General features: G+C 33.5%; 1 protein-coding gene across 3 annotated transcripts; it reads left to right on the top strand.

Moving 5' to 3' along the window:
- Positions 1-3,543: 3,543 nt before the first annotated feature.
- LOC145239804 (uncharacterized) lies at positions 3,544-15,638 on the top strand. Of its 3 annotated transcripts, none has more exons than XM_080103327.1 (2): positions 3,544-3,835; positions 15,024-15,638. In XM_080103327.1, exon 2 carries the CDS (start codon positions 15,072-15,074, stop codon positions 15,558-15,560), a length of 489 nt encoding a protein of 162 aa, XP_079959453.1. In that variant the 5' UTR covers positions 3,544-3,835; positions 15,024-15,071; the 3' UTR covers positions 15,561-15,638. The 3 variants fall into 3 exon arrangements, with proteins under 3 accessions (XP_079959453.1, XP_079959454.1, XP_079959452.1); XM_080103328.1 differs by having other exon boundaries at positions 3,545-3,826; XM_080103326.1 differs by having other exon boundaries at positions 3,545-4,127.
- The last annotated feature ends 1,599 nt before the right edge of the window (positions 15,639-17,237 follow it).

The following is a 17,237-nucleotide window of genomic DNA, read 5'->3' as shown; positions in this document are numbered from 1 at the left end:
TCTAAGACAGTAAACGACCAAGTTCTCTCCAATTCTCTCTCCTCTGATCTTGAGCACGTAGTACAATGGGGAAAGGAGTGGCTGGTTACTTTTAATGCATCTAAAACCAAGCTTCTCTCTTTACATCATCAACATTCTGATCCACATCTGGCATCAATTGAAATGAATGGCTCTCGTCTTCAGGAGGCCTCAAGTTTTGACAAGCTTCTTGGTTTGACCATTACTCCTGATCTTAAATGGAACACGTACATCAAATCTGTTGCCAAGGCCGCTGAAAAAATGGTGGGATCTTTCTATCGATCCGCTGATGCTATTCTCTATCTATATAAGAGCCAGGTACGTCCAAGGATGGAATACTGTTGCCACATATGGGCAGGAGCTGCTAGAAAGGACTTGGCCTGCCTTGATAGAGTTCAAAATAGACTTCATAGCCTCGTAGGAGATGTCCTTTTCTCTTCCTTGCAACCTCTATCTCACAGAAGAGATGTTGCAAGTTTGTCTCTGATGTATCGTTATTTTCATGGAAAGTGTTCAACTGAGCTTCAATCTATGGTCCCCCCTCGCCAAACTTTCACAAGAAACACTCGTCTAGCTGTAAACACTATCAATAATTTCCCCCACTCTTTATCTGTGCCTAAACCTAAACGTAGATTCCATGAACAAAGCTTCTTTCTTAGAACTGCACGCCTGTGGAATTGTCTTCCGTTTTCCTGCTTTCCGACTGACTACAATATGGTTGTCTTCAAGTCTAACGTACATAAGTTCTTGATGAGCCGTTCCATATAAGTTATCAAATTTACCAAATTTTCATTACTAATGATTACTATATTGTCCAATTTCTACTGTACACTCTTTAACCCTTATCCTTGAGTGGCCTCTTGGCCTTGATAATGTGGTGATGCCTATGTAAAAAAAAAAAAAAAAAAGGTCTTGCAGGCAAGACAAACAGTGGTATGATTAACAAATTGTATATTTACAAAAGGATGTTATATAAGTACACATCATGATTCTGGGACCATAACTGCTATGAATTACTGTCACTGGCCTTTAGATGTAGCTGTCTTTATTGTCTCTGGGTAATGTTTATGAAGAGTAGAAAGTAGACTTTGGGTTTATTTTCACCAGCCTCATAACTTTTGCTTCCCTTATTTTGTTCTTTAGTTCTCACACTCCATGAGTGATGTTTCTGACAAAGGGTGAATAATTGCTATGTTTTTTGGGGGTTAGAATCTATTGATATAACATTTATTGCTGATTAGTTTTTAACCTTGAAATTGTATTATTATTATTATTATTCACTCACTAAGAGTTTTCACACAGGCTATCATCAAACAATTCTTTTTATTAGTATTATTATTTTATTTATTTTCTTTTTAGCTCCTTACATCAAGTGGCATCATACCTTGTCTGAAACAGTTTCCATAAAAAAAAATCCACTTATTCCTGAAATGGATAGATTAGCTTACTCTATAATGCTTTCACAAAACATCTTTATTTCAAACAATTGTTTCTGCCAAACAAAATAAAATGTAAATTTGGCACTTCTACACTATTGGGACGAAATTTCGGAAATCATAAAACTGAATTCCACATGAAAACAATGGTATCTACATATTCCTCATATTTTTAAGATGATTATATCCGAAAATTATGAAAATCGATAAGGTAAAAAATTATTTATTAAAGAAAATAAAAAATAGAATTTGATGAAAATGATCGTAAAACGCAGGAGAATTCAAAAGGGAGGTAATTTTCTGTTCGAATTTAAATAAGATGGAAAATTTTCACTTGTTAACACGATTAAAGTTGTTTTGTTTGATAATTCATTAATATTCATGTAATTTCGACTGCATAATTTGGAAGCTAACATTGTAACTTATTGGAATTGACAAAAAAATCAGTTGAAACCATTGTGTTTTTTCTGAAAACTCCATTTATCGACAACAAAATCTCATCCCAATTCTGTAGAAGCATCTAAATTTTCTATATACATAAAAACAATTGTTTGAAATAAAGATGTTTTTTTAAACAAATTCGAAATAATTTGTATAATTTAGACTATAGTTCTCATCTTGAGTATTATTTTCAAAACGTTTTGATCAATGTACACTCCAACCTTCTTCCTAAACTACTAAGTAAAATTCAGTTTTAAATGAAACTCTTCTGAACATTTGATGGTTCAATCTTCAGTACAAGCGATACTTAGAAATATACTTAGGATATACAGATGCAGTTAATAACAGCACGCATTTCTCCATTGCATACTCCTTCCACAGACTGTCACTTTTCAGACCTGCTTCTTAAACCATGAGGATCAGCAAGTTTCAAATCTCAATCTATTTGTGTACGTACCTGTGGAAGACAATATCATACACAAAAATCAGGTAAATTGAGCAAATAGTTTTATTTAAGATAAAAAAAATATAGCTAAAGGATGAGAGATAATCTGCCAACATCATCCTGAAAATAGTCTGAAGGAATCCGGGAGAAAACTCTAAATAATTCAAACTTACAAGATTTTAGAAAGTCATCTTTAACATAGGAAGAAGGTGGGGGGGGGGAGATTATTGGGAAAACTCAAATTGGCTTAAAAATTATTTTCTTTATAAATACAAAATTACTTGATGGAGTTGAGTGATTTTTGGTGTACAATATTTTTTCCATCACAGGTACGTATAATACAAACTTTTCTTCATTTTTTGATTCCCCAACAAAAGGAGGGTGGACCTGTAAATTCACCCTTGTCCGTTCATCTGTCCGCACTTTTCTCAATAATTACACCTTGGAATTTTTTGAAATTTTGCACAAACATTAAACATGAGATGAGTAAAAAACTAAAGGATTTTCCGGGAAAACTCCTGTTGCTCCCTAGGGGTACCTTTCAGGTTAAAATGGCTAAAATTGACACTTTTGTGCTTATTAAAAAAAAAAATTGATGCCTTGGATTTTTATAAAACTTTATGAAAAGTTGTCACTAACTGATTTCTATATAATTTTGTTTGTCTATACGTCGCAATAACTCTTGGGTGTGCCCAGGGGCTCTTTTAGGGTTTATAAAAACACTCCATTTTTGGCACTATTTTACCATATTTGTCTAAAATTTTCTGTGTATGTCTATTTAGCAGTTTTGCATGGTGCTGAACTCAAATTTAAATATGTTAAGGCCTTGGGAACTTTGGGGGTTAAATGAGCGGGGCAAATAATGGACTTAGTCATTTATTTATTTTTTTTTGCATGATGCAGAACTCAAAGTTACATATGTTAAGGCCTTAAACTGCACCGTTTGTTAATTTTCACCAGGATTTGACGTCCCTTGGGGACTTTTGGGGCTAAATGGGGGGGGGGGTCAAATGCTGAACTTTTTTTTTTATGCCTCGTGCACTGGACAGTCACGGGGACTCACTTGTTTCTTCTTCTTTTTTTTTCAGGGTGTGGTTATTCTGGACGAGCACCATAGTTTTTGTAAAAAAAAAAAAATGGAGAGGTAATAATTTGACCTTACACCGGTTTGAGAAAATTCCCCGCACATGCGCGTTTGAAATTCGAAACATTGCAACCGCCACTTCCTGTTATGTTTATATTTTCAATATGACTTCTTCTGGCTTACATCGTTTTATAATCTCGTTGGAAAAATAGAAGAAACCATCATTTATCATTGTCAGTACTTTAGAAATAGATCGAGCATACCTTTTTCATACCTATGGCCAGCTTTATAGAAACACAAGTTAACAAGAGACTTTTCTAATTACATCGGAACTGCGTGCGGCACCTCAGTTTGTTATTATTTGTGAAGTCTAACTTCACAAATAAATAAAGACGCCGTTAGGTGACTGCTGTTCGTTTTCATTTTTTTTTTTTAATTTTTATTTTATTTATTTTTACATTTTTGTTTTGATCACAAAACTGTGATTCGATTAAATATATAAACATCGACGGCTCTTTAAACAAGGAAGCTTGTCAGTATTATTGCAAAGACAAACTTTGTGTTGATATTTATTTATATAAGTTTTCGCTTTTTATCCCTCAACACGCATCAAATTTCGATTTATCGAAATCTCCAGATAATTAAGTTAAAGATCATCACCACGTTTACCAATTAAGTAAAGAATTTGTTTACCAGTTCACAGGTAAGAAATCAAGCGTAATCGTTATTATTAGCGAAATAAATTATTTTAAAGGAAATACGATACTGGTAGCGGTTTTCGGAAATACAGTTGGGAAATTAGTAGAAAAACAAATGGTAAGCGTTAAGATTGAAGACCCAAACGAGATTCGCTCAAAAGAAAAAAAAAAGTACTTGTACAGTTTAATCAAGACATTTAAAAATGAAAATATCGAAAAAAAAGGTTATATTGTACGTATCCGTTATGGAATGAAGTTCTCCGAAAAAAAATTTTCACTTAATTTCATCAAGTAGTTTTGTTTTTTTTACAGCGAAACTGCTGAATCAAATTAAGTGAAAAAAATGTTTGTTTTTTTTTTTTTCCGGAGCTCATCAGTCTAAAACGGATACGTGCAATATAACCTTTTTCCGATATTTTCATTTTTTAATGTCTTGATTAAATTGGACAAGTACCAAAAAAAAATGTGTTTGTTTTACAATCCACAAAGATACGAAAAAGTGATTAAAAAAAAAAAAATATATATATACCAAATAAATGTTACCAAAGGCAAGATAAGTTACGCTTCTACCTAGCTGGAAAAGTTTGTAGCTGGATGCCAGTGGACACTGGAACAGATAGCTAGATGTTGGTGTTTGCTGGATGTTTTGAACAGATAAGTGGTCAATGGGCACTAGGTAGTTGGATGTTAGTGAGCACTGGAAACTGGATGCTGGAAGCTGCTAGAGGTGCTGGTAGCTGAAGCTGCTGGAGTGAACCAAAGTTTGCTAGTTGTAGAGGGGAGTTTCAGAAGGCAAGCAAAGCAGTAGTAAAGAGTGAAGTTTTATACAGGTAGTTTGTAGTAGTTATTCCTGAAAAGGTCTGTTTCAATCGCTATAATAGTTTGTGGTACTTAGCTCTGAAAAAGTTGCTTAAACTACTGCTGCTGAGGCCCTTCGGCTGCTGGGCTCAGACGAATTCACTGTGTGCATCACAGTCACATTTCAGGATGCTTCCTGCTCCCTAGTTGGCTCTGGGAAGTTTTTGCCAGGAAATCGCTTTCTTTATAAAAGAGTGCTGAAGTTACAGAGGATGGTGCTGGAAAATAAATGCACAAATGATTTTTATTAATTCCTGACCAAACTTCTTGCAATCAAGTGTTTTAGCTATTTATTGATTGCGTATATATTAATTTCAGTTCTAAATTAAACGTCTGTTGTTTTTGTTTAGTTGTGAAACATTAAGTTTTATGTTTCTGTTCTTTTGATTGTAATACAAAACAAAATGGAAGTAATTAGCATGCATGCTCATGATATCTTGGTCTCGTGTCTGTTTCTACCATTAAGCATAGTCATTGTTTATTAAAATGGAGGTGGTGGTTCAACACACTACGACAATTGATCATTATCAATTAGAAATAGATGTATTTCTTTAAGAAGGCAACTTTTCTCCATAGACAGATCTGCCTGATTGAAGGGATGGATGCTTGTGGTGTGCTGGCTGCAATTGTGTGGTTGTCGGAACAGATTTGGCTTCTGAGTGGATTGAGACAGGTTCTGTCTCCTGTGGTGTTTTTTCCAGAAAAGCTGGTTTGGCCCTGTTACTGGAGATGGTAACTGCTCGATTTCCACGGCCGATAGTGAAATGTTTCTCTGACTGTATTAAAACTCTGAAAGGTGTTACAAATGTCTCCCCCCTCCTACTGGGAACAACAAAAAAAAAAGGAAAATAAGTTTTAGGTCCTCAGGTTCGAATGCATACGGTATATCGAACAAGAGGGGAGGGGAACACCTTTCTCGGATCAGTGAAATAAAACAAAATAGGCACAGAACACAATGAGTGAAAACGGAGGCAATGCGGTCTTAAATTTTAAATCAATTTTATTACAAAGAAACTAATAGGGAAGGGGTGTGAAAAAGGAATTAATTAAACAACAAAAGAAAAACAGATTATGAGGATGGGGGTGAGGTCTTATGCTAGTGCCCAAAAATGCCAACAGAAAATACATTAATGAAAAAACAATTAAAAAAAATGTCAAAATAAACAAGTCGCCAATACATTGCATGAAAGATACATTTAGAGAGAGAGAGAACTTACAATTCATATTCCTTTTCCCATGTGAGGTTTCTTGGCAATCTGTCATTTTAGAGTTCCTTTCTTTTTTTTTAATTTTGGGTGTTTGGTTTTGCGACGCATGTCCACAACTCTGTTGTTAATTTATAAAGTCCGTAAGTCATTCTTTTTTTTGTTTCAGAATATCCTGTTCAAATTATTAGTCCATTGTAAATTAGTTTCCTGTTTAATTTTAACTCGAGTATCCGCGCTCATCCATGGCTTGCGCCCATTCTCAACGATAACCTGTAACAGAGTTCAACGTCTGTTCGCCATGATGGTTTTTCAGAAGTGTTTTCTATTTAAAAAAAATGTTCTTTTTTTTTTCCTTCTTCCTCCTTTCGCTCTCCCTCCTCCATACTTCGCTTGCCTTTCCTTTTTCCTTCTTTGTTCACTTTTTTGGCGCTAAAAGAAACCCAAAACCAAACGAGGTTACGAAGTGCTCTGACCAGATGACCTGCCAACCCGCTTTCACATCGGACATTCCACCCAACTCTCTCATTCTCTGTTCTCTTTTTCTTCACTCTCTCTTTCTCTCCTTTTGCTTCAGCGACAATTTAAGCACAACAACAAAAAAAAAGGGCTAGATGCATTTCTCGTCGGCCAAAATAAGTCAAAATTTAAAGATTTCTTTTTAAAACACATAATCTATTTTTGCGATTATGTAATAAAGGACACTGGTATGATGATGCTAATGGTTTCTTGACTGCATCATTTCAGATGATGAATTCACAGTTTTGTAGTTGTTGTGGAAGATGGGTAGTTGATGATCGTTGCCGGAGTGGTGAGTACTTCAGTTGGGCCATTTTATGGCATAGTTCCTGAGTGAAGAGACTTGTATTAGTGAGGTTGGGTATGGTGTCATCGAGATATTGGCCGGGTGAAGAGAGTGCTGTGCTGAAGAGTATTTCAGCTGGAGTACAACTCAGATTGTTCCTATTTACTTACCTCCCTACTATGAGGAGAGTTAAAGTTGCTGGTGAGATGTTTTGTGGTTAGGTAAGCTACTAGTGTCCGGTGGAACCTTTCCAACAAGCCATTGGTGAAGGGATGGTAAACGGTGGTCTTAATGTGTTTGACGTCAAGCAGTTGAGTAAATTTCTGAAAGTAAGGATTGGAATTGTGCACCGTGGTCTGTGATGATGCTGGGTAATCATAAGGGGCAATTTTCTGATAAGCATGGTTTTCCTTTTTCCAAATTTATAACCGGAAACTGCGTCCAATGGACAATCTTACCATTAATCCAATTTATTTTGTGTATTCATTTGTGATGCATTTGTTTCAAACCTAGGTTTAATAAAAAAAAATATAAGCATTTTAAGTTATAACTATTGGTTGTAAGTAAATTGATAAGGGGTCCTTTATCTTACTTTCTAGAAAAAAAACAAAACAAGATGTCTGACTCTCTTTATTAATTTACTTACAACCAATAATTATGGTAACTTAAAATTCGCTTTTACTCTCCTCATAGTAGGGAGGCAAGTAAATAGGAACAAGAGTTAGGGGAACAAGTAAATTATGACCCATTCACATCCATCTCTCTAAAACAAAAACAGGACATTCTAGATTGGTTCAAAAATAAGAATTGCTGCAGTCTCCTTCACTGACCATCAAAAAATTAAAGTATCAAAACAGATACTACAGTTTAACTCTATTTTGAAAGTAAAATAAAGGTATATTGAAAAAAAAAAATGTAAAATTGGGTAAATATTCGTTTTTATTTTTAAAATTTGTTTGCTTCAAATATGAAGCAGACTAACTTTTTTCAATTTTTAATGGTTGCCACTGATTGGTTAATGAGGCACGTGAGACAAATTCTTGATTATGATTGGTTGATGGACATTAAAAGTGCTGCTAGATATGAATGAAAATATGTAAACAAAACATATCCCCTCCTCCCAACCTTACCACTAGCCCTAAATCCAAATGATAATAATATTTTTTGAATAAACACTTTAGTTTGACTTATTGTACTCTGTCATGACAATCAAATGTGACATCATGAAATTCCCATAGGTTTTAAAACAAAAAAAAAGGGGGGGGGGTACTTTTACAGAATTTGTTTATTGGTTTTGTTTTTTAACCTTAGTCCTAACCTAATTCTAACTTAACTCAATTTAGCAAAAATTGTTTTAGTTTAAAAATAAAATATGCTGTATAATAATTTGGGCTTTTTTCGCCCTTCTTTTAAATAATTTGCTTTCTGATTTTTATGGCAATGAATAATATTTCTATTATGAAAGTATTAAATAGGGTACACTGAAGTGAAATGGGCCACCAATGATTCTCTATTTTCTCACAACTTTATTTTTCTCACAACATGGCGCTGCCATTATTGTTGGACATCATTTATTTTCTATGAATTAGATGATGAGTGCTGGCATTCGTTTCCCCTGATATTTTTTTCTAGAAAGTTTTTATGGGAGATGCCTTGTGAATGTTGCCAACATCCCTAAGTGAAAATGTTTCCATAGAACAAAGTGGATTCGAACTTTGCACACCTAGATTGTCAGTTTGTATTGTTAACAACTTAGTCACTGTCACTTCCCCACTGCTGTTATTATGTATAACATCAGCCATTGTTTTTATGACAAAGTCATTGAAACTGTGTCATTTGTTTTACTCTGCATTTTTATGAAGAAAGAAGTTTGAATCCTACTTTTTCACCTTTACTTATTTCTATTTTTATCATTTAAGAGAGAAAAAGAAACAAAGAATTTTTTTTACATCCTATTTTCTCCCAAATTAATTTTTCCCAAAGTTTTATGCTTTTATTATGGATTGCATTAAGTATTGTTTTTATGACATGGTCATGGAAACTGTCATTTGTTTTACACTGCATTTTGATGAAGAAAGAAGTTTGAACGACACAATCTTACTTTTTCCCTTTTGCTTATTTCTATTTTTATCATTTCAGAACTTTAGTGTATGATATTCTTGAAGTGAGAATGCCATATAAGTATAATTGTAAAGTCTTTTTTTAAATTTCTTGATTGGAAGCAAGGATGTTCTCAAAACTAAATGACCAGAGTGAAGTGGGCCATTCTGTATTTTTACATATTTATTAAATCTAGCAGGAGAATGGCATATAATGATTTTCCCATAACATTGGGAGAGATTTGATTGTTGGATTGTTTTGGAATATGTCAGAGGTGACTTCCTAAACATTGTATTCATTTTATGTTCGTTTCACATTCGTGACCTTATGAAACAGAATGTAAACTGTTTCGTTTTAGAGATGGAGAAACTGCAAACACAAAATTGAGTGCACTTATGATGATGCTACTGCCGCTGTCCTTGAGACCAAACAGTGGGTTAAAGGGATTACAATAGAAACCGTCCATTGACAATGCATACCCCAAGTAAACCTAGAGACAAGACTACGTTAGCAGAAGAGAAAGAGGTGCTGATTATTATTTCATTAGAGAAATCTTCATCTCTATACCATTTCAAGTTCAAAATGATAATAATCAACTTCAAAATGGACTTATTTTCAAGTAAAAAAATTAATCAACTTCAAAATGAATTAATCAACTTCAACATGAGAAATAATCAACTTCAAATTGAGAATTAATATGATACAAATAAATTTAATATTCTTTTATTTTTACTTTAAAGGGATACAAAATAATATAAAGGTTCCAAAGAAATTTATTAAAAATTTAATATCATCTAAGTTAATTACAGAGGAAAGTAATCTCTGTATTCTAGAAATGAAGTTAGTGCACGTCTCAATGGAAATATTATTAATAGCCTCGGAGATCATCACTTCTAACTTGCAGAGGCGAAATTCTTTAGTTGTTAAAGACCCCTGGCCATCACCCCTTAAAATCCCAACAATTGGCTCTGTCATACTTCTTTTATGTCAGCTTTTATGACTGACCAAACTTTTTCAATAAGATTTAACATTGGATTATAAGGGGCAAGTTTTAAAATTTGGTTTTGCGAAAATTCATCCTTCCCCACAACTTCTTTAATTGAAGTATGACAAGGGGCGTTATCAATAACTATGATAACACCCCTTTCATAAATTTCATTCGCCTTTAGAATGCAATTCCTGATCCATTCTTTTGCATCCTCTTTTTTACATGTTTATATTGTGGCGGGGGGTGATTGCAGTGGGGTATTGTGCCCCCAATTAAATATGTGTTCGTAAACGACAAACTTGTCGCATGCAGTGAGACAGAATAACTAAAACTAACAAATAGAGTAACGTTTAAAGAGATGTTTTATTTCACGCGTGCACCTGTGAGAATAAAAATGTTATTGTGTACGTGTGTGCGTGTGAGGAGTGGAATTCAGTCCCCATACGTATGCGTGTCTGACGGTAGAGCTAATGTCTCTTGAAGGAAAAGTGTTCATTTGCTAAAACTCTTACCGGGTTGATGTTGACCGGCGGGCGCGTTGTCTCCGCTTCGTTGCGAGGCTGATTCCCAGAAGGAGTGAGAGAAAAAAGGAAGAATTATCCGGGCGTCCCCTTTTATAACTCCCCCAAGGGCAGATAACCAGGTCGCTTTTTGCGACACCTACCGGCTGGTTGGTGCAGTTATCGCTGGAAAGGAGCAGATAACTGCTACAATATATAATGAAGACAACCAGTCAATTTCCTTACTTATGGGGTAAGTTAATTAAAAAAAGAATTATCAATTTATCAAAAAAAATATCCCAATTGATTAATCCATTTTGAAGTTGATCGTTCCATTTAGAAGTTGATTGTTCCATTTTTAAGTTAATTAATTTTTTCACTTCAAAATAAGTTCAAAATGCAGTTTTTTCTCAAAATGCAATTTTTGAGAAATTATCAGTTGTCAAAGAATTGAGCCACTATTTTAGCATTTTCTTTCTTTTAAGAAATATTATTTTTTCAAATACCTATTAAATAATAGATCAGTATGTTTTACAAATTATGAGATTCCTTCAATAAGTTTCCAAACTTTTTTTGTACAGGTATTTAAAATTGTTGTAGGCCCTTGAAAATTCAGTATGTTATTACTATACATCTTATGAGATGACTGACTAATTTTTATGATTTCAGGTTCAAGTGAACAGATACAGCAGGAATTGGAATACACTCTACTAAAGCCTGATTGTCACAGCTGGTGAATTTAAAAAATGCAATCTGGGTGTGAGGACACTTCAGAAGAACGATATGCAATAAAATTCTGTTTAAACTTGGAAAAAATGCCACAGAAACGTATGGAATGCTTCAGACTGCTTTTGAATTATCTTGCATAAATCGAGCATCGGTTTTTGAGTAGCATAAGAGATTCAAGGAAAGCAGGGAGTTTGTGTGGAAGGAGTAAGGAAGTCAGAACACTAGAATTGATTGGCCAAATAAAGAATTTCATGGATAAGGACCATTATGTGTCTATAGAGATAATAAGTGCATAGTTTGATGTCAGTGTGGGGACTGTACTGTACACACAATTATTTGCAAGGAACTGAAGATGTGGAAGATTTGCAAAAAGTTTGTCCCAAGGGTGCTCAGAGAAAATCAGAATGAAAGGTGTTGTCATGACCAAGATAGACATCAAGACAGTTCTTCATCTTCCATAGAGTCCAGACCTTGCTCCCTGTGACTTTTGGCTCTTCCCTAAGCTCAAGGAAAATCTTAGAGGCTATCATTATGAGAGAATTGAGGAGATAAAGAAGGCTATGATGAAGTCACAAGAGGACTTCCATGGGGTCTTCCAAAAGTTGTTGGAACAGAACAAGTGCATTGCAGCTGGAGGAGATTACTTCAAAGGGGACTAGAATTTCATGAGTGTACTATCAATAAAAGTGCCCATACGAAAAAAATCGAAAAAAAAATCTGGAAACTTATTGAAAGCACCTCGTAGTTTGAAATAAAATACAAATTTATAATTTAACAAAAAACTTGAAAGTTTGTCTTTAACTTCTTCAGTCCCTTGACACTTTTCTAAACAGAAAAAAAATTAAAAGTTGTAAACATGATATTGTGGATTACTGATTCAAACATTTTTATTGTACATATCTGTTATAAAAATAAATATTACAATTTAAAATTAATAAATTTTATCCTTTTTCTCTCTGTTTTTCTTCTTTTTTTAATTTATTTCTCTAATTTTATTTTTTGAATTATTATTTACTAAAATCAAAAATTACAATTGGGGAAAATGTAAACAATTTTTTTAAAATCCTATTTAAAAAAACAAAAATTTTCAATAACGATTTATTTATTAAGCTTTAAAAAAATTAATGCAGTACGTTTGTAGCACTGATATGATGCTATGGGTGCATATTTTTATTACCATTTAATACATATTTACAGTTTAACAAACAATAAAATCTAGGAAATGAAAATAAATTATAAGTATTTGAATTTTTTTCATTTTTATATAACAAATTAAACCTCATGATAATCACATATATTTAAAATTTAATGTAATAACCTGAAAATAAAAACTCTTTTTCATATCTATAAAACATATAAACTATCTGAAAGTTTATATATATATTATTCCTTATTGGAATTTTTTTTTTTTGAGATGAGCATTGTATGTTAATTTTATTTTATTTCGGACTATTAGTCTCATCTTATCTTTTTATTGGTGCACAACGTTTCGGCCAACTTCCTCTGGCCTTCGTCAGGTGGTAACCGCGACGGATAGGAACTTCGAATCTCCTAACTGCATTCTCAGCCATCACTGCCATCCGTAGTTGTTGTCGTCTCACCACATTTTTGACCAATTACCTCTGGCACGCTTTGGGTGGGATTGAAACCACTATCTTCAGACAATGTTCATCTGGAACCGTAGAGATTCAACGTCTCTATCAACTGCGCCACGGGCCCCGAAGGGCGATCAAGGTTGGATTCTTTGATCTTATAAATCCACATTTATTTATTATCTGATCTTCCATAGTCGGGTCCGTACCGATTGGTATATATATATATTATTCCTTATTGGAATTTTTTATTTTTGAGATGAGCATTGTATGTTAATTTTATTTTATTTCGGACCACATGACGAAGGCCAGAGGAAGTTGGCCGAAACGTTGTGCACCAATAAAAAGATAAGATGAGACTAATAGTCCGAAATAAAATAAAATAAAATTAACATACAATGCTCTTCTCAAAAATAAAAAATTCCAATAAGGAATAATATATATATATACCAATCGGTACGGACCCGACTATGGAAGATCAGATAATAAATAAATGTGGATTTATAAGATCAAAGAATCCAACCTTGATCGCCCTTCGGGGCCCGTGGCGCAGTTGATAGAGACGTTGAATCTCTACGGTTCCAGATGAACATTGTCTGAAGATAGCGGTTTCAATCCCACCCAAAGCGTGCCAGAGGTAATTGGTCAAAAATGTGGTGAGACGACAACAACTACGGATGGCAGTGATGGCTGAGAATGCAGTTAGGAGATTCGAAGTTCCTATCCGTCGCGGTTACCACCTGACGAAGGCCAGAGGAAGTTGGCTGAAACGTTGTGCACCAATAAAAAGAAAAGATGAGACTAATAGTCCGAAATAAAATAAAATTAATATCTGAAAGTTTGTATGTTTTCATTAAATTTATTTAAAAAGTATTCTTTTTATGGTAGATTTGGTTACCTAACAAAAATAACAGAGATCATTATCTTTAGCCTCTTACAAAATAAAAAAAAAGAAAAAGGGAACTGACGAATTTATATGGGGGATTAATTTTCCCTGTTACCACTTGGGAAATTAGACATATTTAGTTGATAAAATGTTGCAGCCATTTTGGGGGTTTACCACATTAATATAGGCATTATTTAAAATACTGTTCATTCACATGGGTAGTTTGTTTTTATAAACAATGGTTACAGAAAAAAAAAACAATGTTTCTACATTTCAGAAGTGTTGTTGAAACTCATAACCAGGTTTTATCGTTATGTTAACGCTGTTTTGGCTAATATAACTTTCAAATTCATCTTTCGAATTTGAGAACCCGCATGGCTGATAGGATGAAAACAATCTAACCCTTGTTGGCCAAAGTGTTCAATTCAAAATTCTATACAAGTTTCTGAGTTTGAGATAAAACTTTTTTAAGTTCGGTAAGACACACATGAATATCGGAAGTTACATTGGCCATTATGCTGTAACTATAACTATAGAATAGAATAAAAGTCTAAATAATACAAAATATTAATCCTTATCTTAAAAATTCTAGAATTGCAGAATCGTTAACAATCGAGAAATCATTAAAAAAGAAAAGGCAAACAAATAACTTATACCCAACACAGAATTTATTTATTCACTGAACTGTATACTTTTAATGTGTTGAAACTTAGTTTTTTTTCTATTTTGTTTTTGAAAGCAAAAAGAAGCCTATCTGTCAGTTAAGTTGTGGGGTAGGTTATGCTTGAAAAGGTAATAATAAAAAATTGAGTTATCCTACCACTCACCCTAAGTCAGAGTTGTAAGATTGTTGTAACTTTTTTACATTCTTTTCAGGCTATAAAAAAAAAAATGATTGCCTGCAACTTAACTGTTTGGAGAGACTAAGAGTTAAGTGACAGGTTGTCATTTGTGGTTTTTTTTTTTTTCGTATGCCATAAAGACAGCTTAAAAAATAAATTTAAAAATAAAAAAAAGACAAACAATTTCAGCACATTAAAAGTATACAGGTTGGTAGATAAATAAATTTTACTGTGTTAGGTATGTTATTTGTTTTATTTTATGAGTTGATTTATGCTCCTAAACCAAATATTGGATGACGCCCTTTTCTCCTCAAAAAAAAAAAAAAAAAAAACATGCCACCTATTAAAACGTCATTAAAATCTTAACTAATTAAGCAAATTTTTTTAATATTTCAGATTTATGAAGAAGAAGAAGAATCATTGCAGGGAATAATATTTTTAAAAATGCCTTGGACAGTTGAAGAAAAAACATTTTGTGTAGACTCTTACTTTGAGACTAAATCTATGATGACTGTGCAATCGCGCTTCAAGAAAAAATTTAATTGTCGTAAATATCCGGACAAAAAACTTATGTATAGGTGGGTTCACAAATTTCGGACCTATGGAACAGTTTTAAACTTGAACGCTAAGGGCAACAGAGCCACTCATTCTGGTCGGCGAAGGAGTTCTCGATCTGCGGCTATCATTGATGCAGTCAGGGCCTCAGTTCTTCAAAATCCACACAAATCAATACGCCATCGCAGCAAAGAACTTGGGATACCTCGGGAGACGATCAGACGGATTCTAGTGCAGGATCTTCAACCCGAGTGTGATGCTCACAACAGACCATCGTTTATGGAGAAGCAACCAAATGTGCCAAGCTGTCCTTCAACCACAGAGCAACACCCAACTGTCATCAGTGGAGATACGAACCAACCCGACACTCAAGATTAATAATGTTAGTGATTAAAAATTCTATCATAATTGTACATTCTGATCAAATAAAATCATCTATTTTTATATTTAACTAAATTTCTGTGTTCATTGTTATTCTTTGCCAATTATCTTTGAACCTGTGTAAATCTCTGAGGCCAGGCTCCATGCATTAATATACATAAATACTAGTTGAGAATACATTTTCGGCAGTTAGTTCAACAGAGACTTGCTATGTTGGTGGTTTCATCTGCCGGACTGTGATATGTGTCTTCAGTAGTCTTAGAAGGTCCACCGGAGAATACCAATGGGCTGCCCAGGCTATTTTTAGAGGGTTGACTCTTAAACTGGAGTGCTGGCTTTTTCTCATCCTACCTTTCAGGCTTGTGCTGCATTATACTTTGTGACAATTATATAAATACTGAGTGAGTTTTAGTGTCGTAAATTAAATTCCTGCTATTTAGTGTTTCAATTCTTTTCTAACACTTTATGAAATAATATGACAAAGTAAGAACATATGAAATATCTACAATGTTAAAATTAAATTCAGTTTAAAAAAATTTTCAACCACAGATTTAAAAATAAAAATTGGTGCTTATACAGACACACATGAAAATCGTATTCCAAATAAAAACTCTTTAATATACTTATGTAGCGGGCAAAAAATTAATATCCTCACTAAAAATTAGGAAAAAATAATCCAGAAGTTTAAGTAAAAAGCAATTTTATCATATTTTTCATGAGTTATTCATTTTAAGAGAAATGTTAACATTTGATATAATAATAAACTGAATTATCTCCCTTGCTGCACTTCTATTTCTTGTTCTCTTTCGTTGGAGGAGAAATCCTTCACGGCTGAGACAATTTTTATTTTTGTACCTTTTCTCCACGTTAAAAAACGACCCTGGTGTCTAACTCTGTCCCGTGGGGAGGCATAGTAAATAGGTACAATAATTTACCTTTAATTAAGCTTTTATTTTATAATTTTTCCTAATTTTTGGTGAGGATATTTACTTTTGCTTAATACGTAAAAAATTGAGCTATCCTATCACTCACCCTAAGTCAAAGTTGTAAGATTGTTGTAACTTTTTTACATTCTTTTAAGGCTATAAAAAAATGATTGCCTGCAACTTAACTATTTGGAGAGACTAAGAGTTAAGTGACAGGTTGTCACTTGTATTTTTTTTTTTTTTTTTGTATGTCATAAAGACACCTTAAAGTTTTTATTTGAAATGCGATTTTCATCTGTGTCTGCATCTGTACGAGTACCCAAGTTTTTAAAAAAATTCTGTTAATTTTGAAAACGTTAAATATAACTATAAAAAAGAGAAACAGGAAAAGTCAGGTAAATCTATTTAATTTCTTTTTGTTATGAAAAGTATATGATAGCAAGGAAAACTGACACAGGAATTTAGATTTAAATGTGTGTTGAGATATGTTCATCTGAATTTAAAAGTTAAAAATTGCAAGAACTTTCTTGTAAACCTGATATTTTAGGTAATATTTTTTTTGTAACTATTAACTGTTGCATAAAGGTTTAATGAAGTGAAACTAACAACTCTCAGAGGGTCGGCAATGTCCCGCAGAAGAGCTTGTCCACTAGGCCTTTTTCCCTTCTGTCTTCACTTAGTTTTTGCCAATATACTGGTGAGCAGTTGAAAACAATCTGGCAGCACAAGAAATTCGTCCTCGCCTATG

Source organism: Euprymna scolopes, chromosome 19, assembly GCF_053919585.1.
Source record: "Euprymna scolopes isolate OS-2025 chromosome 19, ASM5391958v1, whole genome shotgun sequence".
NCBI classification, from domain to species: domain Eukaryota; kingdom Metazoa; phylum Mollusca; class Cephalopoda; order Sepiida; family Sepiolidae; genus Euprymna; species Euprymna scolopes.
The sequence above is the reverse complement of the archived record's forward strand: the minus strand, read 5'-3'. Positions and strand labels throughout refer to the sequence as shown.